Source organism: Saimiri boliviensis, chromosome 1, assembly GCF_048565385.1.
Source record: "Saimiri boliviensis isolate mSaiBol1 chromosome 1, mSaiBol1.pri, whole genome shotgun sequence".
Taxonomy (NCBI): domain Eukaryota; kingdom Metazoa; phylum Chordata; class Mammalia; order Primates; family Cebidae; genus Saimiri; species Saimiri boliviensis.
In genome coordinates this window covers 10,917,961-10,945,930 of record NC_133449.1, presented here as the reverse complement: position 1 = coordinate 10,945,930, position 27,970 = coordinate 10,917,961, and the positions used below count along the sequence as shown (strand labels likewise).

Here is a 27,970-nt window from a genome sequence, read left to right as displayed (position 1 = left end):
ATTTTGAAAGAGAGAGAGAGACCATATTCATATAGCTTTTATTAAAGTATACTGTTATAATCGTTCTTACTATTCTTAATTTTTACTGTGCTTAGTCTATAAATTGAACTTTATCATAGATATGTAGGTATAGGAAAAAGCATATTAGGATTCAGGACTCTCCGTGGTTTCAGATATCCACTGGAGTCTTGGAATGTATTTCCTGAGCATAAGAGGGGACTGCTGTAGTGTTCAAAATGTTCCTTTCCCTTTAACCCTTTTGGAAGCCTGAGGGGATTTTTCTCCAATATTTACTGTGAGACTCTGGTTGAGCTCTTGGATATAAAATCTATAAAGGTATGGGGTCTCACCTATAACTGGGTCCCCTGCGAGTTTTTAATTCTCAGACTTGACCACCACTTAGCCTCCAGCAATTTGCCAGTTATAGCTCAGGTTTTTCTGTCTCAGCACTGGTTCCCCGTGGCAGTTTCTCCTTGTGAATCTTGGAACTTGTAGCCATGGCTCCCTCTATTTGTTTGTCTCTCCAGTTTGGGGGTCAGTGGTTTGCTTTGGTGTCCTTACATGTCTTTTGGATCCTAGAAGAACTGTTGGTTTTTCAGTATCTTCAGCTTTTTATTTGTTATTAGGATAGATGGGGATTTCCAAGCTCCTTACTTGTGGAATGGGAAACCTGTTTCCTTATCTTAAAAGGGATATTGATAGAATATACTCAAGGGATATGGTGCTCAGGGCACTTGAAACAATGCTATCTGAGGTTGAAAGAATTGAAATGTTCATTTGAACCAGAGTTGAGGAAAGGACTACTTCGGAAAGCCATGAAGCTTTGTTATTGTTTGACCGGGGTTTGTTGTTGTTGTTGTTTGTGGTTTGTTGTTGTTGTTTGTTTGTTTGTTTTTGAGATGGAATCTCGCTCTGTTGCCAGGCTGGAGTGCAGTGGCCCGATTTTGGCTCACTGCAACCTCCGCCTCCCGGGTTCAAGCAATTCTCCTGCCTCAGCCTCCCGAGTAGCTGGGACTACAGGTGTGTGCCACCATGCCCAGCTAATTTTTTTTGTATTTTTAGTAGAGACGGAGTTTCACCATGTTGGTCAGGGTGGTCTCGATCTCTTGACCTCGTGATCCGCCTGCCGCGGCCTCCCAAAATGCTGGGATTACAGGCATGAGCCACTGCACCCCGCCCATTTTTTTGTTTGTTTGTTCGTTTTTTGTTTTGTTTTGTTTTGTTTTGTTTTGTTTTAGTGAAAATGGTGAAGCCTCAGTTTTAGAATTTTGATACTGTGATTGGGAGAGTGGGGGATTACGTAATACGACAGTTGAGTTGTGGAAGATCCTGAAGATAGGGAAAATATATAGTAGTTGAATCCTAGCTCTGCCATTTTCTAACTCAAAGATCATGATGACCTTTGAGGCATGAATCTTTCTTAGTTCCCACCTATAGAATAGAGATAATTATACTTGTTTGATGGAAGTCATTATGGGAGATTAAAGAAATTAATAAAATAAATAAGCCTTGTTATAGTGCTCTGTAAGTGTTAATTGTATTATTGCCTATTTGGTATATAGATTGATGCTGTAAATATGTTAAACAGATGCATTGTTTCTGCATACTTGTGATTCATTGTAGTTATGGAAGAGATACAGAATTTGGGGTTGAATTTTAGAAGGAAATATGACAGACCTTGACTTCTGTCTTAATGGCAGGATATTCACTGTACTGTGTTAATTTGATCATTACAATTTAATATGTTAAAGGAAAGAGAAGAAAATAAAGGAAGATATATAGATGGAGAAGGCTTTTGTTTTTGTTTTTATCATTAATTTTTCATCCCAAAATTTATTTTGGCCACAAAATATGCAGAAACAAAGTCTTATATTTTTAGAAATGAAAAATATTTTAACATGTCATTAATCTGATGACCTGACCCAAGAGTTTATAGCATGTTCATTTTGACTTTAGCTCTTGGTTCTCTTACTTTATGCAGAGACTTTTAAAAATAAGGATAAGATTGCAAAGGAGAAGTGCAGGTGCTTCTTTCATAGCCTTTTAAAGTTGATTCGTGTACAGTAAATAAATTAGTATGGCAGATATGTGTTGGCTGTTCCACATTTGGCACATCTTTATGAGGATGTTTTTCTAGTCATTTGAAGAAAGTTTTATAAGAGTTGGTGCAGATTTGTCCTTTCATGTGAAATACTCTTTCATTTCAAGTTAAAAATGCATTGCCACAGAGGATTTACCAGTTTCTACAGATAGAATTCTCATTGTAAAAGTAACTTTAGTATGTCACAGTGGGTATTCCATAGTATGGTGATGCACAGCATTGTGATGTTTTGGTCAATGATAGACTGCATATATGTCAGTGGTCCCAAAAGAGTATAATGGAGCTGAAAAATTCCTTTAACCTAGTGATGTCAGCTTTCTTAATGTCATAGCCATCTTAATGCCATAGTCCCAACACATTACTCATGGAAATCAGTGGTAAAAAAAGAAACCAAACAAACCACCAGGGACATATTTCTGAAAAGAGTGACACCTCCTGAAGAAGTAGCTCAGGCAGGTCCATCAGGAGAGGGTATTATTATCATAGGAAATGATAGCTCTATGAATGTTACTTCCCCTGGAAACCTTTTGGTGGGACAAGATGTAGAGGTGGAAAGCAGTGATTATTTGTGATCTGGACCCTCTGTAGGCCATGCTAGTGTGCGTGTGTGTTTTAGTTTTCAATAAAAAAGTTTTAAAAGTAAAAAAGTTTTGAAAAATCTAAAAATAGAAGAACCATAGGTGTGTACCACCATACATGGCTAGTTTTGGAAAAGAATTTTTTTTGTAGAAACAGGATCTCCCAGTGTTGCCCAAACTAGTCTCTAACTCTTGGCCTCAAGCAGTCCTCCTGAGTAATCCCCCTGCTTACTTGTTATTCCTAAGAAAAATGTTAAGTGACATTAAATTTTTCCCTGGTCACTGTTTTATTTAAAACTATAGAATTTAATATATAAATGCATTCTCATTCTCAAAGGTCTAAATTGCTTAGAATTAGGTGTAAGAACATGTTAAAACCTCCGTTTATCATGTTTCTTTCTCCCTATTCTCATTTTCAAACATAAAGGTAAACCACCCTTTCTGTATCCTTTTACTGCTTGGTGATTTACAGACTTTTGGAGACTGTTGGAAAACTAGTGTTGAATTAGTTTTAGTGGATATTTACATTTTCTCCTAATTATTTTCATTCTGGGAAAGTTTAAAACTTCCCTATTGAGTTATGAAAATTTCCTTTGAAATTAAAAATTATTTTATGTATATGATGAATATGTTCTCAGTAGAATGAGACGATAAGCCAGCATTATACTTTTAAAACTCACCTATAGTGTTAGAACTGAGAGATAACTACTCTTATTAACTTGATATATAGATTTCCAACTTTCCCATTGCTAAATGTATATGTAATATATGTAAACCCTAACTATACATGCAAAGTTAAAGGATAATTATATACATTGTTTTGTAATTTGTTTTTCCTAATGCAGTAATAAATGATAGCATACACTTTTTTTTTTTAGCAGTTATAACTTGCCAGGCTTTTAAGCCATTTGTATAGTAACCAATCTTTACCACAGTTCTTTCAGGTAAGTAGTATTTCTATTAGCCTATTGTACAGATGGCAAAATTAAACTCAGGTTGTTAGGATGAATAACCTACCAAAGTTCACATAGCTGCTAAGTGATTGAAATGAGATTTGAATTTAGGCAGAGGATCCCAGAGTCTGTTCTCTTTGACATATAACCATCTTTCCATGTCAATAAATATAGACTTCACCTGTACTTTTATTGGGTGTGTAGTATTTCACTATCATCTCACTCAAACTCTTAGTGGTATTCTGAACTCTTTATTTCTTGAAATGATTCTTTACAGGCTCTTCCTTCTAAGTTTCCCTCATGGTTCATTCTCTAACTGATTTCTAAATATTGCAGTTTCCAATGGCCAGGCTCTTTGTTTATTTTATTCGCATTCTTAAGGCAAGCTCATGAGTTCCTGGGACTTTATATACAGTTCATATAATAACAAGGCTCAAATTTGTAGTTACTACACAGAACTTTGTACTTTGCTCTCCAAGTCATATCCACATTGACTTATTTGACATCTCCATGAAGATGTGTCATAGACCTCTAAAACGTGAAATTAGAATGTTTGATTCTCTTTGTTCTTCCTTCACAAATCTGTTTCTTCTCTTTCTGATCTTAGTAAATGGCTCTTGCATTAACTTAGTTGTTCAAGTCAAAAAATTAGGAGTCATCACTGATTACTTTTTTTTCTGTTCAACCGTTGTTAATTTTTCAGTAAGCCCTGTTTCTGCTTTCATTATACTTCTCCAGTTCATCCACTTTCACTGTCATCACCTTCATCAGGGCACTCTATCATTACCCAGTTATGTATGAACACCTGCTTTGCATTGTGTTTTTGACTTCTGCTAACAGTGTTTCACCATCATTGCTGTTGATCTTAGATTGTAAAGCACTGATGGAGACAGTGTCAGGACTCTGCTTATTATATCTGTAAATTCATACTATCCAAGTTCAGTTAGACTGACATTACTATTTAGCAGACCGTCTTCCCCCTGCTTGAAATATCCTTGTGTTCTCATGTATTACTCCTATCCCCATTCCCAGTTTGAATGTATTGGAATTAAGAGTGGAGCTTTTTTCTAGCATACATGTTTTGTTTTTATCTTTTTTCTTTATTTCCCCACCTCCTTTTATTGAGTTAGATAAAGAATGGGAATTCTGCATCTGATCTGACTAATATAAACTGCTGTCAAGTTGACCTTATAAAATATATTTATGTATAATCTCTGCTCTGTATTTAATGGATCTTTTTCCTACTGAATGAACTATGAAATCAACATGCTGGCCTTCTAGGCCATCTTTTAAGATTTTTTTAATTAAAAAAAAAAAAAAAATCTTTAACCCTTATCTTCCACTGAGCTATTCATTGTAGCCAGACTGCTCATTTCAGAGCATGCTGGGTTTTGTTTTGTTTTTTTTCTGTTTCTTCAATCATACAGTCTTACTCTGTGTCTGTCAGTGTTCATTTTAAGAAAACTTCTAGTTCCTTTTACTCTGCCTTCTGCCTCTCATCTGAGTGTGATCACTTCTCTGTATCCTTTAATTAACTTAACATATTATGCTTTGTGCTATAGTTTATATACTTTTATTTCCTTTTTTTTTTAGTGGTGAAAAGATATACATATATTTAGAATTAGCCAGCTGGACTCAGTTTAGATGATCCCAGTTTTGTTGGCAACATCCAGAGCATTGTAATGAGGAGCCAGTTGAACATATGCCTTCTTCTCTCCATCAGGCTGAATCACGGTGTTGACCTTGGCCACATCAATGTCACAGAGCTTCTTCACAGCCTGTTTGATCTGGTGCTTGTTGGCTTTAACATCCACCGTGAACACAAGTGTGTTCTTCAAGGCAGACTCAGTGGTCAGTGGAAATGTGATAGTAGCATAATGGTCAAGCTTGTTTCTCCTGGGGGTGCTCGTCCAAGGATATTTGGACTGCCTATGGATTCACAGTGTCTTGGGCCACTAGAAGGTGGAGGACGTACAGATCTTCTTTTTTTTTTGGGCTGTGGACACCTTTCAACACTGCCTTCTTGGCCTTTAAAGCCTTTGCTTTGGCTTCGGGTTTAGGAGAGGCAGGAGCTTGCTTTTTCCATGGCGCCATCTTGCTAAAAGGCTTTTTTTTTTTTCTTAATATTGTAAAACTTTGATGGCAGGAACTGTGTCTTTCAAGTACTTTTGACATTTCCATAACAGATTCATAGCTATTCTAAATAGTTCACTCGTATCTGGGGAAATGATCTTATTTAGTCAAGTTCACCGTTTTGGAGGAATATCTATAGAGCAGCTGGAAGCAAAAAGAGAACCCTCATTATAGACATTTGTCAGTTCAACCCAGACATTGGTAGCTAATGTGTATCTGTGCACCCAGATCATATCTGGAGTTAGATTTTTCTTGTCTTTCAGTATCCTGTATAGCACAGAACCTTGAATGTAGAAAGTTTTTACTGAAGTGAATTGACTGTGATCCTTCCTGATCACTGGGCTTATTGCTTCCTGGGCAGCCACTGGCTTGCTTTTAATTTAGTTTTAAACCAAGCTTTTAAAGTATAACCAACCAGAAGGCAAAGATGTTGGAGACATGATTTTCCAGTGGTGCTCATGTAAACTTAACTTTTTAATTCCTTTTTTGGAATAAAACAGGCTCTTGACTGTTTACAGGGTTATTTCTAAGTTGCAAAAATTACCTGTCTTTCAACATGTTTTGGTAATTCCTATATCCTCCATTCGATCTTCGCTGCCACAAACAGAAAGTATGAGGACATTTTTTTTCTTGTGTCTGTGGTAGAAATAGTAACTGCTCCAGTTCTGTCAAGTACATTGATTAGATCTTCTTATAACAATAATATAATATAACATAATATTTTTTATAATAAAAATGAATTTGAAGTCTTCAAGTGAGGTGTTTTGGTTAGAATGATTTTCAAAACATTTTGTCCATAAGTGTTTGAGGAGGTCTATTTTAGGATTTTCTAAGTGTATTAGTCTATTTTCATACTGCGAATGAAGACATACCCAAGACTGGGCAATAAACCAAAGAGGTTTATTGGACTTACAGTTCCGCATGGCTGGGGAGGCTTCACAATCGTGGTGGGAGGCAAGGAGCAGCTAGTCAGGTCTTATGTGGATGGCAGCAGACAAAAAGAGCTTGTGAAGGAAAACTCCCCCTTACAATGACCATTAGATCCTGTGAGACTTAATATCATGAGAACAGCACGGGAAAGACCTGCCCACATAATTTGTTACCTCCCACCAGGTCTCTCCCACAACACATGGGAATTCAAGATGAGATTTAGTTGTGGACACAGCCAAACCATATCAGCAAATATGTCTCTGGCTACGCTTAGGAATGTCTCATCTACTTAATTTTTTTTTTTAAGTTCTGCGTATTACCTTCAGAAAGTACAAATAAAAATAAGAATAAAAATTACCAAAGATTTTATCAGTCGTGTTATTAACCTGTTAACTTTTGACATTTATCTATCTATCTGTCTATCCATCTATCTGTTTGTTTTTCTCATACGGATAGCTGGTTGGTGTTTTTGCACTCACCCACTTTTAAAATTAAAAATAAGGAATATAGTGATCTTTTCTATACAAATCGAAACACTGTAATAGCAGTGTTTTTATCCTTTGAGTACTCATAGACTAGTGACGGGAGATTCATGTCATACTACATAACAGAATCAGCCAAATTCTATTTGTCTGTGGTGGAGTCGGCTAACATTTTCATTGAGAATATTCTGTGTGCTGAACATTTATAGCCATTATCTCATTTTATCTGTGCAATAACTCTATAAGATTATTATATAAATGAAGCCACTGAAATTTAGAGATTAGGTAAATTGGCCACATAGTTCATAAACAACTAGGAGTTTGCCCGGGTTTGTTGACATTTAAATCCATGCTTTTAAACAGTACTCTATGTGGTGTGATAATGAATAGCCATTGTATCTGCCTGTTCATCTGTCTGTCCATCTATATTGAATAAAGGAGAAGGAGTTGGAGAATAAAGAGAAATCTACAGAGATGCTGAGGAAAATAATAATAAAATAACTTAGAAAGAGACATCCTTAAAGGATGATGAGTGGAAATAAGTTTTGCTAAAGTAACAGCACTTTACTGTGGTACTTTGTAACATGACAGCTAATGAATTATAAAGGTATGGTATAGATACTTGGCATAAATAAGATTATTGCCTCTTAATGTTTGCTCTGTAGATTAAGTTATGCAAAAGACCACAAGCTTGTGGTTCCCAGCTCTTGATTTATGAGCCAGGAACTGTCCTATCAAAGCAGTTTAAGTGAAATTCAGGCCTTATGAACTAGAACATGTAGCCAAAATATTCTAAAGTTTTGTAGATATCATACAGATATTTGATTTTGTTGAATTAGTCAATTTAGAATTGTACCAACCAGTAGGCAGTCTCACAAATGAAAGTGTTATCTTCCTAAAGTAGCTTATGAATTAGACATGTTCACAACTAATAGATTAGTTTAAGTGCTGTGGAAACACACAGAGGGGAGCAGCTTTACATGAAGAATCACCAAAAGGGAAGCCAGTCAGCATTCTTCTTATATTCGGAAGTCATCTTATGCCTATCTTGTGTGATTTTTTTTTTCATGTGAATGAATATATTTTTCTTTCTAGGTTTGTTTTTCTGTTTAGTTATCTCATATGTAAATACTGCTAGTTTAAATAAGTGTTTTCTAAGCGCTGACAAATATTTTAGCTTCCATTGATATCTTTATAGCAGAAATTTAAAAACTGTTCTTGCCATGTTCTGAGTCAAGTGTAGGTAATAATATTGTATAAATTAATTGGCTCTTAATGTTGCATGGATTGGTTTCCCTAATGAAGTTAGGAAGCATTCAAAATTTGATTTGTTTTTAAAGTAAGTGAAGATTTGAAGAGTGATGTGAATATATACAGAAAAAGGACTATATTAGCAACTCCTTTTTTTTCTAAAAAAAGAGTTTTGCTCTGTTAACCCAGGCTGGAGCGAAATGGTATGATCTTGGCTGACTGCAACCTCTACCTCCCAGGTTCAAGCAATTCTCCTGTCTTAGCCTCCTGAGTAGCTGGGATCACAGGTGCCCACCACCATACCCTGCTAATTTATGTATTTTTTTAGTAGAGACAGGATTTTGCCATGTTGGCCAGGGTGGTCTCGAACTACTGACCTCAGATGATCTGCCCACTTCGGCCTCTCAAAGTGCTGGGATTACAGGTGGGAGCCACTGCGCTTGACCTAAGCAACTTCTTTTTAACACTGTTGATGTATTTTAAACTTTATTTAACAATGTTAAGCTATATTTTAAACTATATTTAACATTGCTGGAATGACTGAGATAACCTGCTAATTGAACACAAATCAATTGAAAATCTGGTCTGTCTTCTGCAGGAAGGTTTTCTAGTTTCAAGTCTAGGATAATTCTTTTCTTAATTTCCTACTCCCCACCTGCGTTTTCATATTACTTTCCTGTACATTTATTTTCAGTATTCTATAGATTTTGCAACACTAGACAAATCAAAGGAATTGTTACTCCAGCTTGGTCATTTAATACAGAAGATGGATGTAAACCATGATTCTTGTCATCACTAATTTGGCTGTTTGCATTTAGGATTCTTGCCATACACAGTTAGAGTATATCATAATCCTTCAAATTTCAAAATATTTTTTTCACAAGAAAAATATGTTTTATTTAAAGATAAATTAATCTAAAAATAGTGCCAAATAGGACTGCTTTTAATATACATTTATGTATCACTAAGGATAATTACTAATTAATACTTTTACACAATTAAAAAATATATAAACACTGTTAGCTACATAAATTTATGTAGTCCTAACAACAACCTTCTCATAGGTATTATGATACTAGATTTATAGATTGCAAAACTGAGTCTCAGAGAAGTCAAATGACTTGCCCAAGGATAAAGAATTAAGTGGCAGAGCAGGAATTGGAACCCATATTTGGATGATTTTGAATCCAGAAGTATTTTAATTACTTACATTTAATCAGTAACTTCTAAAATGCTTATGAATGTTTTATTTTGGCTTAAACATTTGTCTTGAAATTCTGTTTACGATATATGATATGTAAACACTGATTTGTATAGTTAATGCAAAGATAACTTCAGTCTGGTCTTTACCCTAATGATCGCTAACTAGAGAAAAGTCATCCATATAAATGAGGCTCTTTAACAGCTTTTCCCAAAGTGTGAAGCATGCTAGTATAGGTATCAAAGGAGTATTTATTATTTTAATGCATTTCCCAGCCTAAAAAGCCACCAGCCCTCAGATCAGCCAACAACTGGTTGAAGATCCTACATTAGTGAAGCCTAAATCTCCCTTAAAAGCTCAAACTTTGTTCTCCCCTATCCTCACTTCTCTTGAAGCTGTCTTTGTCTAGCTCCTTCCCCTCTGGGCACATGCAGTCTCCTCATAATTTCCTCTAGTCTGTCACTCTTGCCTTTCCTATATTTGACTCTTCATACTTCTTCAGTTAACCAACTCTTCCTCCTCGGCTCTCTCCCTTTTTAGTTTTTCTTCTTCTTCTTTGTAATCCATTTCCAAAATCACACGTCAAACACCAATGTCCTTTTTACCCCTTGGCTTCTTCATAACACGGTCATAATCTACCTTAGCCCTACCTTCCTAGTCTTGTCCCACCTCCCATCCCGTCGCAGCTCCTCCTCCACTCAGCCCACCCTAACCCCTTAACCTGGGACTAACAGAAATAACCTGCTCTTAACAAAATCTGTGGTATGAAGTGTCTTTCTCACCAAACCAAGGTCTGACTGGTTCCAGGGTTGGGAGGTCTTGTTTTTTTCCCCTTGGCTGTTTCGTAGCTGAACTCCATAGGCTCTCTCTATACTTGTCAGTGTTTTCTGCATTTTTTTTTTTTTTTTTTGAGATGGAGTTTCACTCGTTACCCAGGCTGGAGTGCAATGGCGCTATCTCGGCTCACCGCAACCTTCGCCTCCTGGGTTCAGGCAATTCTCCTGCCTCAACCTCCTGAGTAGCTGGGATTACAGGCATGCACCACCATGCCCAGCTAATGTTTTGTATTTTTAGTAGAGACGGGGTGTCACCATGTCAACCAGGATGGTCTCAATCTCTTGACCTTGTGATCCACCCGCCTTGGCCTCCCAAAGTGCTGGGATTACAGGTTTGAGCCACCATGCCCGGCATTTTCTGCATTTTTGTGCTTATTCGCTATTGCTGAGCTTACATTCTGAGGTTTTGGTGATCCAAAATGTTCTGGGGTTCAGTAATAATATGGGGAACATTTTAAAAAATAAGAGCAGTTGACAAAGCCTCCTGCTTTAGAAGGAAGTTTTGGCCTACAAAGAACCACTGTTAAATCAATTGATCAGGAGGTGATACCAAAGAAATATGCAGGTAGTAAGGGTATAGACAAAACTTCTAATCCTGAAGTTTGGGAAATACTTCTCTGGAGTATTTGGAATTCAAATTTATTCATTCAGTTAGTCACTTATTGATTCATGCATTCATCATGTGGTCATGCAGTCAATCACAAATTTATGTTAAGCATCTCCTTTGTACCAAGCACTGGGCTAGCTCTAAAGATATGCAGTAGTAATGACAAAAATTCAGAGCAGCCCTCATGGAGTTTCCTATGTAGGAGAAGGGAGATTCCATGTGCTTTCATGAAAAGCAGACTTTTTGTTTCTTAAAAAAAACGATGTTCTTAAACAGATTTTAAATATATAACTGAAGTGACAGAAATGTACTCTCTGTAAATTGATAACATCTAGTAGATGTGTTTCTACTTGGAATTTCCATTAAGAGAAATAAATGTACCAAACCTAGTGTCAGAAATTACTGTGGACCAGGTTAGAAAAATAAACGCTTTTCACTTCAAAATACATCACTCCATTATTTAGTATTATAAAATGAAGAAAAATCACTATTACTGCTCTAGTTAGTAAATGAAAGTATACTTGCTTTCACAAATGTTGGTTTGATTTTGAATCTCCTGAAGTACCTACCTCCTGAGATGCTGGCTGAGCTTTAAGGACAGACAGCTTGCAACAGTGGATCTTCCCACAGGCCACCATCTCTAATGATTGGAGTCACCAGTTCCAGATTCACTTTTCTATATCTGTGGAGGTGATTCTGGCATTCCTGGAATCATCCAAGAATATCCTTTAAGGGCCCTTCATAAAACTCATCTCTTCCAAAGAACAGCAGCAAGGCTACTCAAAACATGTATGTGCTCACATTCATCTGGGAGTGATCCACTGGCTGTTGTAAAACAACAGAGTGCATTCTGAAGAACCTGAAACTGTGGCAAAGGAACCTACCGTCTTCCAGCATAATGTTCAACCACTTGACAGAAGTGTCCACAGTAATCCCGACTGCTGAATCCCCGCTGCCACCGCCTACAGCTGTAAGCCCCACAGGGACCTGTGGGGGGACTCCACAATGGCCACGAGCTCTTTTCCAAGGCATTCAGCCTCTTGGTCGCTTTCTTCCTCCGCCATGAGGCTCTCGCTGCCCAGCGCTTACCAGCCCCTGTGCTGCGGCCACTGCTGTAGCTGCCTAGACTAACTTCCCAAATTTCAAAATATTTTAAAATGAGAAATGATATAATATATTAATATAATCTTTGTAATTATAATTTGCTTAGGTAGTTTTCATTTTGGGCTGTATTTTCTTTATATCCATACTGATTTTTGTTTGTTCTATCAAATACTGAGATGCCGTAACCTACTATCCCTGCATTCAAAATTTTGGTTGGGGTGACCTCAGAGCGTAATTCAACCTCTGTACAACCTCAACTAAGGCCATGGGGTGTTAACATTTCCAACTGAAGCTACAGATTTGTCTCTTTCTTTCTTAGTTCTGTTAGTTTTTGTGTTATTAATTTTCAGGCTAATTTATTAAAAATGGATACATATTTAGAATTGTTATGCCTCTGTAATGAATTACCCCTTTTATCTGAATTACCTCCTTTATCTCTTATAATACTCTTTGCCTTGAAGTCTACGTTATTATTTACATGCCAACTTTCTTATCCTTGTTATTTGCATGGTATATCTTTCTCCATTTGTTTTCATCTCATTGGTCTCATAATTAAACTATATAACTGTTATGTATATATTCATATATAGTATATATAATATGTATATTAGATATATGTATTAGTCCGTTCTCACATTGCTATAAAGAACTACCTGAAAGACTGGATAATTCATAAAAGAGATTTAATTGACTCACAATTCTGCAGGCTGTATAGGAAGCATGGCTGGGGAGGCCTCAGGAAACTTAACAATCATGGCAGAAGGCAAAAGGGAAGCAAGCATGTCATACATGACCAGAGAAGAAGAAAGAGAACAAAGGAAGAGATGCCACACATTTTTCACACCAGATCTTATGAGAACTCACTATCAGGAGAACATCAAAGGGGAAGTCCCTCCCCATGATCCAGTCACCTCCCACTAGGCCCTTTCTCTAACATTGGGGATTACAATGTGACCTGAAATTTGGGTGGTGACACAAATCCAAACTGTATCAATATATAATCATTATATATATGAACTATAATTGCTTTTTAATCAGTTTTTATAATTTCTGTTAATTGGAGTATTTAATCCATATATAATTACTCATATTTTAGACTGTTTAAAATGGTATTGAAAAATGGGATTTCAGTACCATTTTAAACAGTCTAAAATATGGGTAATTATAAATGGATTACTCCAATTAACAGAAATTATAAAAACTGATTAAAAGAAAAAGTTTTCATTTTCATTTATTCATTTTTTCTTTATCAGATTGATTTGTCTTTATCAGATTGATTAAAAAACTGATTAAAACAGAAACAGTCTCTTCATTTTCATTTATTCATTTTGTCTTTATTTATCAGATTGATTTGTGTTCAAGTTCACTGACTTCCTTACACTTTCCTTGCTTTTCTTTGGAGATGGAGTCTTGTTCTCTCACCCAGGCTGGAGTGCATGGAGTGCAGTGACACCATCTCAGCTCACTGCAACCTCTGCTTCCCAGGTTCAAGCAATTTTCCTGTCTTAGCCTCCTGAGGAACTCGGATACAGGTGCATGCCACCACGCCTGGCTAATTTTTGTATTTTTAGTAGAGATGGGGTTTTACCATGTTGGCCAGGCTGGTCTCGAACTGCTGACTTCTAGTGATCTGCCTGCTTTGGCCTCCCAGAGTGCTGAGATCTACAGGCATGAGCCACTGTACCTGGCCTAGTTTCCATTTTTCTGAACTTACTTTTATTCACTCATTAAGACTATATTTTCTTTTCTTTCTTCAATATATGTTCCCGTAGTTCTTTGAACATATTTATAAGAGCGATTTTAAAGTATTTATCAGTTGAATCTAACATCTTTTGGGGCCATTTTCTTTTTCTTTTTCTTTTTTTTTTGAGACAGAGTTCCGCTCTTGTTACCCAGGCTGGAGTGCAATGGCGCAATCTCGGCTCACCGCAACCTCCGCCTCCTGGGTTCAGGCAATTCTCCTGCCTCAGCCTCCTGAGCAGCTGGGATTACAGGCACGCGCCACCATGCCCAGCTAATTTTTTGTATTTTTAGTAGAGACGGAGTTTCACCATGTTGACCAGGATGGTCTCGATCTCTTGACCTCGTGATCCACCCGCCTCGGCCTCCCAAAGTGCTGGGATTACAGGCTTGAGCCACCGCGCCCAGCAGCCATTTTCTATTGACTGCTTTTTTCTTGATGATGAGTCATATTTTCCTTTTTGACTAGTAATTTTTAAATTATGTACTGTATCTTGTGGATGTATAGTGGAGACTCTGGATTTTTGTTATTTTTCTTTGAATACTATTGATTTTTAATCTGATAGGCTGTCCAATTACTTGCTGTTCATCCTTAACTTGTGTAGGGTTAGTTTTACACTTTTTTTTTTTTTTTTTTTTTTTTGAGATGGAGTTTCACTCTTGTTACCCAGGCTGGAGTGCAATGGCGCAATCTCGGCTCACTGCAACCTCCGCCTCCTGGGTTCAGGCAATTCTCCTGCCTCAGCCTCCTGAGTAGCTGAGATTACAGGCACAGTCATGCCCAGCTAATGTTTTTTTGGATTTTTAGTAGAGACGGGGTTTCACCATGTTGACCAGGATGGTCTCGATCTATTGACCTTGTGATCCACCCGCCTTGGCCTCCCAAAGTGCTGGGATTACAGGCTTGAGCCACCGCGCCCGGCCCAAGTTTTACACTTTGTAAACGTACGTTTGTGGAAAGATCAAGATGTTTCCCAGGTTCTTTTAAATTTGTAGGAGGCAACCTCCAAACTGTGTTTCCCTTTGGATCTTTCAGGGTTTGATGTCAGGTTTTTTTAGGTTGGTGCTAGAGTAGGTCTTCCTTTAGAACCTGGTTCTTTCTCATAAGATGTGTCGGCTGAATGTCACAAGAAATTAGCAAGGTTTCTCTACCTTTTTTTTTTCTCTTTTTAAGAGACAGGGTCTGACTGTGTTGCCCAGGCTGTCTCCAACTCTTCAGCTCAAGCAATTCTTCTGCCTCAGCTTCCCAAAGTGCTGGGATTACAGGCATGAGCCACTACACTTGGCCTACTCCAAGTACATGCATTTGACTTCTAGGGATCTCTCTCTCCTTACTTTGCAATTGCCTGCCCAGAATAATTTAGCTGCTTCGTTTGTCTTAAACTCTAATCTCTGCCTCCTCAACTCAGCAGAACCATGCAATCACATGCTGTACACTGGTTGCAATATTGACTGTTGTCAGCGTTTCTGGGCAATTACGGTGTTGACTTGGTGAGTTTCTCTTCTCTTGGGAATTACAGTCTTGTGTTTATTTTATAAAACCTGAATATAGTTGCCTCATGTGTGTTGTCACTTTTGATGGTTGTTTATAATCGGAGGGCTAGCTAGTACCAGTTACTTCGTTATAGCCAGAAGTGCATGAATCTGAGTGATAAATATGCAAATTTATTGTGTCATCCTGGGACTTACCTGTATTTTCCATTGGTGACTTGTTTAAATTCACTCCCCAAATAAAATTTTGTATCTGGGTTTTATTGGAGGGGGAACAAAACTTTCTGTGTATCAGAAGAGGCATAGCATTTTATGATTTTGTAAAATTTGATTGCATTGTGTAGAGTATCTCATAAGTGATTCTTAGCTCTGTTTCCTCTGGGGAAGACCCAAGAATATCTTTGGTTTACCTTATTTTGATCAATGCAAGTATTGACTCTACATGTGGATAGTGTTTGACAAAAGATAACTAGAAATATTACCTGCTAAATGTTTTTTAAAACTGGAAATTTATGCTGTGACCAGAAGTAAAATAAATTTTTGCAGATATTTGGTCATTAAATATTTAGTGAGTGCCTGTTTTATTGCCATTGCTGGCCTTGTACTTGACACTAGGGATATAATGGAGAACAAAATAGGCGTGCATAATCCCCATCCTTGTTGAATTAACATTCCACTATGGGAGACAAGCAATAAATACAAAGAAACAGCATCAAAAATAACAAATTATTATGTCTGCCGGGAAGAAAACAAATAGGGCTCTGAGGTTGAGAACAGTGAGTTCCTGCTTTAGTTAGGGTGGTCAGAGAAGCTTCTTTGAGGAGTTTTATATTTAAACTGAATGGATAAGGAGGTAGTGTCCTTGTGGGAGAGGTGGAATTAGGTACTATGATGAGTTTTTAAATACCTTTACAATATCCAGAAAAATCCTTAGTAAAGTTTCGTTATATTAGAGGAACTGAGAGAAGATAAGTGTGTCTGAAGTATGAACAAGGGGAAGAAATGAGAAGATTTAAATTGGCAAGGTGGACATAGGCTACATCATTTAGGACCCTATAGACAATAGTCAGGAGCTTGATATCTTCTCATCATCTTTTCTTTCAATGCTGAGTAGGGTAGCAATATTAATTTGTTGTACAAAAACTGGCATACTTCTTAGTAAAAAAAAATATATATATATATACTTTAATTTCTAGGATACATATGCAGAACGTGCAGGTTTGTTACATAGGTATACATGTGCCATGGTGATTTGCTGTACCCATCAGCTTGTCATCTACATTACGTATTTCTTCTAATGCTAACCCTCCCCTAGGCCCTCACCCACCGACAGGCCCTGGTATGAGACGTTCCCTTCCCTGTGTCCATGTGTTCTCATTGTTCAACTCCCACTTACAAGTGAGAACCTGCAGTGTTTGGTTTTCTGTTCCTGTTAGTTTGCTGAGAATGTTGGTTTCTAGCTTCATCCATGTCCCTGCAAAGGACATGAACTCATCCTTTTTTTATGGCTGCATAGTATTTTATGGTATATATATGCCACATTTTCTTTATCCAGTCTATCATTGATGGGCATTTGGGTTCATTCCAAGTCTTTGCTATTGTGAACAGTGCTGCAATAAACATATGTGTGCGTGTGTCTTTATAGTAGAATGGTATATAATCCTTTGATTGTATATCCAGTAATGAGATCGCTGGGTCTAATGTTATTTCTGGTTCTAGATCCTTGAGGAATCGCCACACGGTCTTCCACAATGATTGAATTAGTTTACATTTCCACCAACAATGTAAAAGCATTCTTGTTTCTCCACATCCTCTCCAGCATCTATTGTTTCCTGACTTCTTAATGATCACCGTTCTAACTGGCCTGAGATGTTATCTCATTGTGGTTTTGATTTGCATTTCTCTAATGACCAATGATGATGCGCTTTTTCTCATATGTTTGTTGGCCACATAAGTGTCTTCTTTTGAGAAGTGTCTGTTCATGTCCTTCACTCACTTTTTGATGGGGTTGTTTTTTTCTTGTACATTTGTTTAAGATCCTTGTAGATTTTGGATATGAGCCCTTTGTCAAATAGATTGTGAAATTTTTCTCCCATTCTCTAGGTTGCTTGTTCACTCTGATGCTAGTTTCTTGTGCTGTGCAGAAGCTCTTTAGTTTAATTAGATCCCATTTGTCAATTTTGGCTTTTGTTGCCATTGCTTTTGGTGTTTTAGTTATGAAGTCTGTGCCCATGCCTATGTCCTGAATGGTATTGCCTAGGTTTTATTCTAGTATTTTTATGGTTTTAGGTCTTAAGCTTAAGAGTTTAATCCATCTTGAGTTAATTCTACTTACTATCTATATAGCCCTCAGGTAGTTTAATGTCTCTGTGTCTCAGATTTCCCATTTGTAATATGGGGAAATAATACCTCACTGGGAATGAAGATTGAGTAAGATAATGTGTGTATTAAAACACGCAGTGCCTGGCACATGCTAAGTACTTACTCAGTAAATCTGTTCTTTCAGCAAATATTTATTGAAAGGTTATATGTGCCAGACATTATACTAGGCAACAGGGATTAAACAGTGAACCAAACACAGAAATCCTTGCCTTCATTGGGTTTATATTCTAGTGCTGAGAAGGTGATAAATACATTAAAAATAGGATGTAAGATGTTAATAAGTGCAATGGAACAAAAGCATAGCACAGAGAATGGAATATGGAACATGCTGGCAGCTGTAGGGGATGGTGAGCTGAAAGTTTAAGTAGATTGATCAGAGTAGACCTCATTGAGAAGGCAGGATTTGAACAGGGCTTTAAGGAAGATAAGGACTGAGCCCGCTACAGGAGGTGACTGCAGGCAGAGAGAACGTGCCTAGATGGTATGGGAAGCTGTAAGGGGGTTTTAAGCAGAGGAGTGACAGGAAATGGTTTATTTTCTAGAAGGATGACTAGGCTATGGATAGCAGAGAGTGACAGCAGGGAAACAAGTTGGTAATTGAAATAAAAGATGTTGAACTAGGGTGGTATCAGTGGAGTTACTTAGAAATGGTTGGATTCTGAAACTACTCGAAAGTAGAACTGACAGGATTTGCTGATAAATTTGATAAGCTGTTTGAGAGAAAAAGAGATGCCAAAGGTTTTTTTAGCTAGAGCAACTAGAAGGATGAAGCTGCCATTTACTGAAATGGGGAAGAACTGTAGGAGGAATAAATTTAGGGGTGAAGATTAAGAGTTTCATTTTTAGGCATCCTGTTAGACACCCAAGTATAAGGATTAGCATTTGTTACTTATTACTTATCCAATAAATGTTAACTGTTATAATCTTCATTAAATATTTATTGGCTTTGTGGTGGACAGTTTGCTGTGTTCTTGGAATTAAAAGGATGGTCAAAAATGGAAAATCTTGCTGTTATGGAATTTGCAATCTAATTGGAAACATAGGAATTGATCAGATGACCTCATCATTGGTAGTATTTTTTGGTCCTTAAAAAAATAAAATAAAATAAAATAAAACTTTTAAGTAGGGTACCTAAAGAGAAATAAGAGTGACTTAACAAAATCATAGGTATTCCTTGATATCTAAATTTATTGGATTCTTATGGGCAGATATTGAGGGATATGTGTACATTAATGTTTCATACTACTTATATAAATGTTTTTCTTCAGTAGACATATCTTGTAAGTTTCTTATTTAACAACACCTCATTCTTAAAATTGGTTAGCTTAATTAACATGAGAGAATGAAGCTTCATGAATTTAGCTTCATTTAGTTGAAATGAAGCTCTTCTGCTTAAAACACCCTAGCAGCTTCCCATATCATCTTTGCATGTTCCCTCTTCCTGCAGTCACCTCCTGTAGCTGGCCCAGTCCTTATCTTCCTTAAATCCCTGTTCAAATCCTGCCTTCTAAATGAGGTCTACTCTGATCAATCTACTTAAACTTTCAGCTCACTGTCCCCTACGGCTGCCAGCATGTTCCATATTCCATTCTCTGTGCTATGCACTCCATCTCACTTATTACCATCTTACATACTGTTTTTAACATTTATCACCTACATCTCGGCACTAGAATATAAACCCAGTGAAGGCAAGGATTTCTGTGTTTGATTCACTGTTTAATCCCCGTTGCCTAGTATAAGTCTGGCACATAAAACCTTTCAATAAATATTTGCTGAAAGAACAGATTTGCTGAGTATTAAATGTTCTCCTTTGTTTCTTTAATTAAAAATGTTTTGCTTTTACTTTTTATCAGCTAAGGATCATTTTTGTAACTGAAGTCTTTAATAGCATTAGAATATGATCTGTTTAGCTTTCATAAAATGAAAGTACTAATTTTTGTATTTCAAAAAATCAACAGGTTCGTCATAAGGCATCGCAGAAAGTTTATGCTATGAAGCTTCTTAGTAAGTTTGAAATGATAAAAAGATCAGATTCTGCCTTTTTTTGGGAAGAAAGAGATATTATGGCCTTTGCCAACAGCCCCTGGGTGGTTCAGGTAAGCATACTAACTTTTGTAAGTTTATTTCCTTTTTTAAATGAGTGCTTTATTATTTATGAGTTGATTTTTGTGTATCAAGTCTTATGCTTCATTTACATAGTAACAGTGAAGTCATTTTTATGCAATCTTATTCAAAACATTTGTTTAATGTTCCTAAACAGTATATCCACATAGATACGACATGTAATACTTAAATTGGTATATGGAAGCAAGTATTACTTGCAACTTTTTCTTCTTAATTTTTATAAAGAATTAGCTTGAATACCAATATGCCATTATTTCATACCTACTTATTCTTGTGATTTGCATAGTAGGAACATAGTAAATTCATTGAATCAACTGGAAGGATATATACATATTAATATTAGTTAGAAGCTCATGTGGCCAGGCACAGTGGCTCACACCTGTAATCCCAGCACTTTGGGAGGCTGAGGCAGGTGGATCAGGAGGTCAGGAGATTGAGACCATCTGGCTAAGATGTGAAAACCTGTCTCTACTAAAAATGCAAAAGATTAGCTGGCCTGGTGGTATGCATCTGTATTCCCAGCTACTTGGGAGACTGAGGCAAGAGAATCGCTTGAACCCAGGAAACAGAGGTTGCAGTGAGCCGAGATCACACTATTGTACTCCAGCCTGGGCAACAGAGTGAGACTCCATCTCAAAAAAAAAAAAGAAGAGATTGTGCCTAAGTTTGCCTCTTACTTGACTGTGGGTTAAGGAATTTGTGGTTCTGCTTTGCCTTCATTCTTTTTTTTGAGATGAAGGATCACTCTATTGCCCAGGCTGGAGTGTAGTGTCACAATCTCGGCTCACTGTATTCTTCTCTTCCCAGGTTCAAGCAGTTCTCCTGCCTCAGTCTCCTCAGTACCTGAGACTGCAGGTGCCTGCCACCACACCTGGCTAATTTTTGCATTTTTAGTAGAGATGGGGTTTTGCCACGTTGGCCATGCTCATCTCAAACTCCTGACTTCAAGTCATCCGCCTGCCTCATCTTCCCAAAGTTCTGGGATTACAGACATGAACCACCGCACCTGGCCTTTGACTTCTTTCCTATTATATTTCTCACCAGCTTCTCTGAAATTCTTTTTTATTCTAGTAACTAAGTCTACAAATATCTTTGAATGAGTGTCATAAGTAAGATATGTATATGCTAGTTCTTGTTCAGAATGCTTAAATGATCTGGGAGTTTGATAACTTGCTTGTGTAAGGCAGTTCAGACCCCCCCAATCCCCACCCCCAAAACCCACTTTTGACCATGTTATTTAGAAGCTCATTACTGTTGTTGCTTTTTTATAAGGTTGATCCTCACTCCTGCTCTCTTCCCACTTTTTAAAAAATTATAGGAAGTGAACAGAAATTCTGATATGTACAACGAAACTAAAACTTTTAAGGTAGATTCTATACCATGATAATTTTTCTTTTTCCTTGAGACGGAGTCTCCCTCCATCACCCAGGCTGGAGTGCAGTGGCATGATCTTGGCTCATTGCAACCTCCGCCTCCTGGATTCAAGTGATTCTCTCGCCTCAGCCTCCTGAGTAGCTGGGATTACAGGCACTCACCATCATTCCTGGCTAAGTTTTGCATTTTTAGTAGAGAGACAGGGTCTCACCATGTTGACCAGGCTGGTCTCAAACTCTTGACCTCAAGTGATCTGCCTGCCTTGTCCTCCCAAAGTGCTGGGATTATAGGCATGAGCCACCATACCTGGTCTGTATACCATGATAATTTATCTGATTAAAGAATAATTGCAATAAAGTATTTGTTTCATTTTTAGCTTTAAATGGCTTTCCTATTAGTAGATGGTCATTTCCTAGATCGATAGTCTTTGGTCTTTAATTCTGCTATTCAAACCTTTATAAAGTGTAAGAAAATCTGCTGATTATTAAGGTAATTGGGATAATGGATCTGAGGAAGCAAACCAATAGTGAAACATAGTACAATTGAAAAAGTAAATCCAATTATAATTGTGGCCTTTATATGTTTATCTCTCTTGGTAAAGAACAACATTCCATGCATCGTTATATTTTTATGTATAAAATGTTTGACTTTTTGGGAAAACTTGTCAAAGTGACTGACTTTTTTTTTTATTGTTTTATTCAGTGATTTTGAATATTTTCACAGAGTTGTGCAATCATCACCACTACCTAATTTTAGGACATTTTTCTCACCCTCCAAAGAAGCCCTGAACCAATTAGCATTTATTCCAACCCCCTGACCCCCACCCCTGTACTACTAGTCTACTTTCTGTCTTTATGGATTTGTCTATTCTGAAAGGTTCCTGTACATTAGATCACACAACATGTATATATGTCTTTTGTGATATCTTTCACCTAGCCTAATTTTTTAACATTCATTCATTCATGTTACAGCATGTATCAACACTTAATTTCTTATTATAGTTAAATAGTATTCTGTTACATGGTTGTACCACACTTTGTTCATTCATCACTTAGTGGACATTTGTGGTGTTTCTCCTTTTTTGACTATATATGAATAATGCTGCTTTGAGTATTCTTTTATAAGGATTTTGGTACATATGTTCACACATTTTCTTTTAGGGATCTACATTGCAGTGAAATTAATGAGTCATCGGATATACCTGTAATTAATCTCATTGTATTATTTCAGTTTTCCAAATCCTGGCTCTTATTTTTAAATGACTATTCAATATTTAGTTGTATTAATGCCCCCATAGTTTGTTAACTATATTTTTGTTAGAAATAGCTCTTTTCATTTTTGTTATATAAATTAATCACAGTAATAGGTCAAATCTTGGACCTATCTGTATTTCTTAGAAACACATCCTTAATGTGATTTCTGAATTCAGTAGATGAATATTGACATTTTTTTTAAAACTTTTATTCTTTTGCAGGTAGAGAGGGCTTTGTCTTTTTTAAGCCATTTATATATCCAGTTTGCTGTGTTTTCCTAGTGTTCTTATTTTTATGGCAAATGCTTTCTTGCTTTCCTTTGTAGTTTTATGACCCAAATGTGTACCCCTAAACACCTTAGTTTAGTTTTGGCATTTAAAAAAAATGTAAGTTCAGGTATATCTTTTAAATCACTCGATGTGGAGAGTTTCCCTCTTTCATTTTCTTTTGTCCCAGGTGGAAGAAACCTGGATTTTGCTAATTTCTTCTTGTGGTGTAGTTTAATATGTTTCTCTCTCACTTGTATTTTGTAAATTGGTTGTTAGATATAGAGGCTTGATCAAAGTCAGGGTTGATTGTGGAAGGGGATGGTGTGGGACTGCTTCATAGGCCAGGTTCATAGGCCACCTATAAGCAGGCTAATGTCCAGTTTTCTGGTTAACCATCTGTTTGTGCTCAGTGTCTTGATATATCATTTACTAAGTGTTGTAAAATGATGACACTTCAATTCAGTCATTCCTCCTTGCTTATAGTGATTGGAATACTTCTGTGAAGAAAACTGTTTCTATGTACTTGTTAGTTACTCGGGTGCAGTTCACACTGGAAGGACAGGATAAATGCTTTATTCTTTGGTTGTATTTACCAGTTTTCAAAATAAAAGTGACCAGTTTTGGGGGACAATCAGTTTGAACTCATAGACTTAAAACTTGTTTGATATGTTTCAGTCCTTTCAACATTTTATTGATGCTCAAATTATGATACCTTTCACCAGTGGGATCAGAATGAGATTGGCTTCTGAAACCTTTAATGAAGCTTTAATAGTCTTTTATAGCTTGCTTGCAATGTGATGTAACAGGGTGCTCCTATCTTACACGTTTGCTGCTCTTGATGTGGAATTAACTGTGCTTGCAGTTCTGTCTTTTATACATGTGTGAGTTTTTCTTTAGAATAGATTCCTAGCACTGGGATTGCTAGGTCAGGTGGTATGCACATTTGACATTTTAATTGGTAGCACCAGATTGCTTTGTTAAAAACCTTTTTTACAAGTTTACATTATCTTTGTACAGTAGATGTTCTCTTTCACCATATTTTTAGCAAATACTTGATATTGTAGTTATTTTAAATTCTTACTAGTTGCATGCTTGAGAAATAAGATGTTTCTGTGTTAAGTTGTACTTCCTTGATTAAGAGATTCAGCATATTTCATATGCTTATTAATAATTTATATTTCTTGTACATTAAGCCTAAAAATATTAATTTGGACAGGTGTGGTGGCTCACGCCTGTAATCCCAGCACTTTGAGAGGCTGAGGTGGGCAGATCACGAGGTCAAGAGATAGAGACCATCCTGGCCAACATGGTAAAACCCCGTCTCTACTGAAAATGCAAAAATTAGCCGAGCATGGTGGCGGGCGCCTGTAGTCCCAGCTGCTCAGGAGGCTGAGGCCGGGGAATCACTTGAACCCAGGAGGCAGAGGTTGCAGTGAGCCGAGATTGCGCCACTGCACTCCAGCCTGGTGACTCTGTCTCAAAATAATAATATTAACAATTTATAATTTTTATACATTAAGCAATGTGTAAGATAAATTTCATTGCTAATGTATAAGGAACATAATAAATGAGTAAGCAAATGAAACATGCTAATTTGTTATAGTGTACTGAAAAACATTTCAGAGTAGTGTAAAATTTGAAGTAAATGATATTTGCAATAATGTGATTTTTAAAAATGAGATACTGAATTTGACTTACAAAAATTTTGTTAAGTAGTTTTGCTTCTGTGCGCATAGTGAGATTTGACATTTATTTTTTATTTATTTTTTTTTTTTGAGACAGAGTCTTGCTCTGTCGCCAGGCTGGAGTGCAGTGGCACGATCTCGGCTCACTGCAACCTCCACCTCCCAGGTTCAAGCAGTTCCCCTGCCTTAGCCTCCTGAGTAGCTAGGACTACAGGCGCCACCACACCTGGCTAATTTTTTTTGTATTTTAGTAAACATGGGGTTTCACCATGTTGGAATGGTCTTGATCTCCTGACATTGCGATCCGTCCACCTTGGCCTCTCAAAGTGCTGGGATTACAGGGATTAGCCACTGTGCCCACCCAATTTGACTTTTAATTTAATTATTTAAACATGGGTTCTTGGTTTTCTTATTATGGAAAGACTAATAGACATAATAGGGAAGCATACTACTTTTTTATGTGCTTTGGTATGGTTTATATAAAATATAAACCATTTCATGAGGCTTGAATGAACTTGATTTCAAAGCTTTCAAGAAAAACATTCTTTTTTCTTTCTTTATTTCTTTTTTAAAGAGGCAAGGCCTCACTCTTTTGCCCAGGCTGCATTTAGCACAGTGACAAGGTCATAGCTCACTGCACCTTCAAAACCCTGGACACAAACGATCCTCTCACCTCGGTCTCCCAAGTAGCTGGTACTGTAAGCATCCACCACCATGCCGTGGCGCATTTGTTATAAAGACCGGGGTCTCACTATGTTTCCTATGCTGGTTTTGAACTCCTGGCCTCAAGCATTCCTCCCACCTCTGCTTACCAAAGTCCTGGGATTATAGGTATGAGCCACTGCACCCAGCCTATTGATACATTTTTCTGTTTTAAAAATGTATTATGATAAATTTCAAACATACTCCAAAGTAGAAAAAAAAAGTATATTGAATCCCCATGTACAGTTCACTCAGCTTCACAATTAACAACCATGGCCAGTCTCATTTCAGTTACACCAGGAATTGCAAACATTTTTTGGTAAAGAGCCAGATGGTAAATATTTTAGGCTTTGCAACCCTGGGAGGCAAAGCTGAACACATTATGTAAGTATTTATATAATGAGGAAACAAAATTCTACTCAGTCATTATTCGTGAAAATCAAAGGTAATAAATACAGTTTTAAAAATACGAGTCTACCAATGACAACAATGAAATTCTTTTTTGGATTCGATAACATTTTGCTCAACTGGGGTCCACAATTAGTGTTTCCTGTCATCAAAATTAAGTGCAAATACTCATCTGCTAATACTGGTGTTTACAAATATTTTACACACTTATCTTTGAAAAGGTCCTTTCACACAACTAGGTATTGCCAAATACTGTTACTATCCACTAACATATGATTGGTTTTTATCATATACTTTATTTTTTTAAGTTTTAGGTTTATAAAAAAAAAATTGAGCAGAGAGTATAAAGTTCCTGTCTGTCCCCAATAGTTTTCCCTGTTACTAATATCTTACAAATATATGAATGAACCAATATTGATACATTATTATTAACTAAAGTCTTTATTCACATTTTTTTCGTTTTTATCTGATGTTCTTTAGTTGGTTTAGTTTTACCTAATGTTTCAGGATCCTGTCCAGAATACCACATTACATTTAGTTATTGTGTCTTCCTAGGCTCTTCTTGGCTGACAGTTTCTCACACTTTCCTTGTTTTTGATGACCATGACAGTTTTGAGGAGTATATGAGTTATAGGATGTGGATACTTCTCTATTGGAATTTGTCTGGTGTTTTTCTTATGTAATGGACTAGGGTTCTGGGTTTTTGGAGAAAGATTGTAAAGTGCCATTTTCATGCTGTCATGTCAGGAGTACATACTAATGCATTGTTTATGACTGTTAATGTTGAGTTCAAGCATATATAATTTTGACTTACCATGTTTTTTGCTTGGAGAAGACACTTTCAGAAAATTTAAAAAAATTTTCTTTTGTTAGTTACAGGTTAATCATTTCCAATAGAAGGTTAGGTAAAAGAAGCTCCTCATTTGCAAAGTCTAAATAGATTTTGAAATATGGATATTTCCTTTGCACTTACATTTGGGCCAAAAATGCTTCTTCAAAATGAGGAAATTAACATTGATACATTACTGATTAATATTCAGATCCCATTCAGGTTTTCACCAGTTGTCCCAGTAATGTCATTTAGAGCAGGAGGATCCAGTTTCAAACCGTATCACATTTATTTTCTTTCAGTTTTGAACATTTCTACAGTCTTACCTTGACTTACCCTTTTTGGCTGTATTATCCCCCACTAGGATGCCCCTTTGCTTGGAGGTCCTTTGGACTCTTCTTGTGTTACCATACCAACCACAGGTTCTTAGGCTCCTATACACTGGAAAATGAAACGAGGCAAGAAAGTGTCCCAGACAAGGTTTTATTCATGGCTGATGCTGGAACACGAGGGAGGCAGCACTGGAGCAAGAGTTTTCCAGCTGGCTCCCTGAAGACAGGTCTTTTTGGTGTTTTAAGAACCATGGTGACATAAATAAGCATGAGATAGGTGAGTGTCATTACGTGTGCAGGGTGGAGCACAAGGTGTGCAGGCGCAATGGGAAATCTTGTTAGTACTCACATGGCATGATTTTTTAAAATAGTGAATGAGCCTCTCCCTGGGTGGGGAGTTTGGTATCAGAAAGAGGCAAGGTGTAAAGATTAGCCATTCTTCTGGTCTTATGCACATATAGGCGATAGGATTAACTCCCTGGGTTAAGATTTAAGGTGGGATGCTGTGTATTTTTGTTTCTTTAAGATCTTGTAATCAGTGAGTATGGTGCCTTGAAAAGATTTAGTGTAGGATCCTGCTTGTCTTAGTTTCCTCAAGTTCCAGCCATCAGCTGGAAGGAAAAACTGCATTTGTCAAGGTGAAAGTAGAGTCCTTTCCCTACTGTGTCTGACTTGAGCTTTGGTATCCCATGGCACCTGTCCTTACATGTGAATGGTCCTCCTTCCCTTTCTGAGCTCTGATACCCTCTGTGTGGCTTGGCTTCCGACTCCTTTTATAGTATGTTTTGATGAATAGTAATTCATGATTTTAGTGCCATAAAAGCTTAATCAAACTTCTATAGTTAATAGCCTTTTGTGTTCATTAAAATTTGTTCCTACCTTGAGATCATAAAGATACTCTGCTATGTTACCTTTCTGACTTTTATTTTTTCCCTGTTAGTCTGTCCTATCATAGTGCATTGGGGCTTCTATAACAAAATACCATAAACCAGGTAGCTTATAAACAAAAGACATTTATTTCCCAAAGTTCTGGTTGCTGGGAAGTCCAAGATCACGGTACTGGCAGATTTGTTGCCGGGTGAAAATCTACTTTCTCATATATGGCACCTTGTCCCTGTGTTGTCACATGGTAGAAAGGGGTGAGTGAGCTCCCTTGGGCCTATTTTATAAGGGCAGTAAACCTATTTATGAGGACTGAGTTCATA

The 27,970-nt window shown here is 37.0% G+C and overlaps 1 protein-coding gene across 3 annotated transcripts in view; it reads left to right on the top strand.

Moving 5' to 3' along the window:
* The window catches only part of ROCK2 (Rho associated coiled-coil containing protein kinase 2), a 151,789-nt gene that overhangs the window by 64,482 nt on the left and 59,337 nt on the right, over positions 1–27,970 (top strand). For all 3 annotated transcript variants that reach the window (XM_074394045.1, XM_010337938.3, XM_074394035.1), the window contains exon 4: positions 19,748–19,885. In XM_074394045.1, coding sequence (XP_074250146.1) covers positions 19,748–19,885 — 138 coding nt within the window. The remainder of the gene's footprint in view (positions 1–19,747; positions 19,886–27,970) is intronic.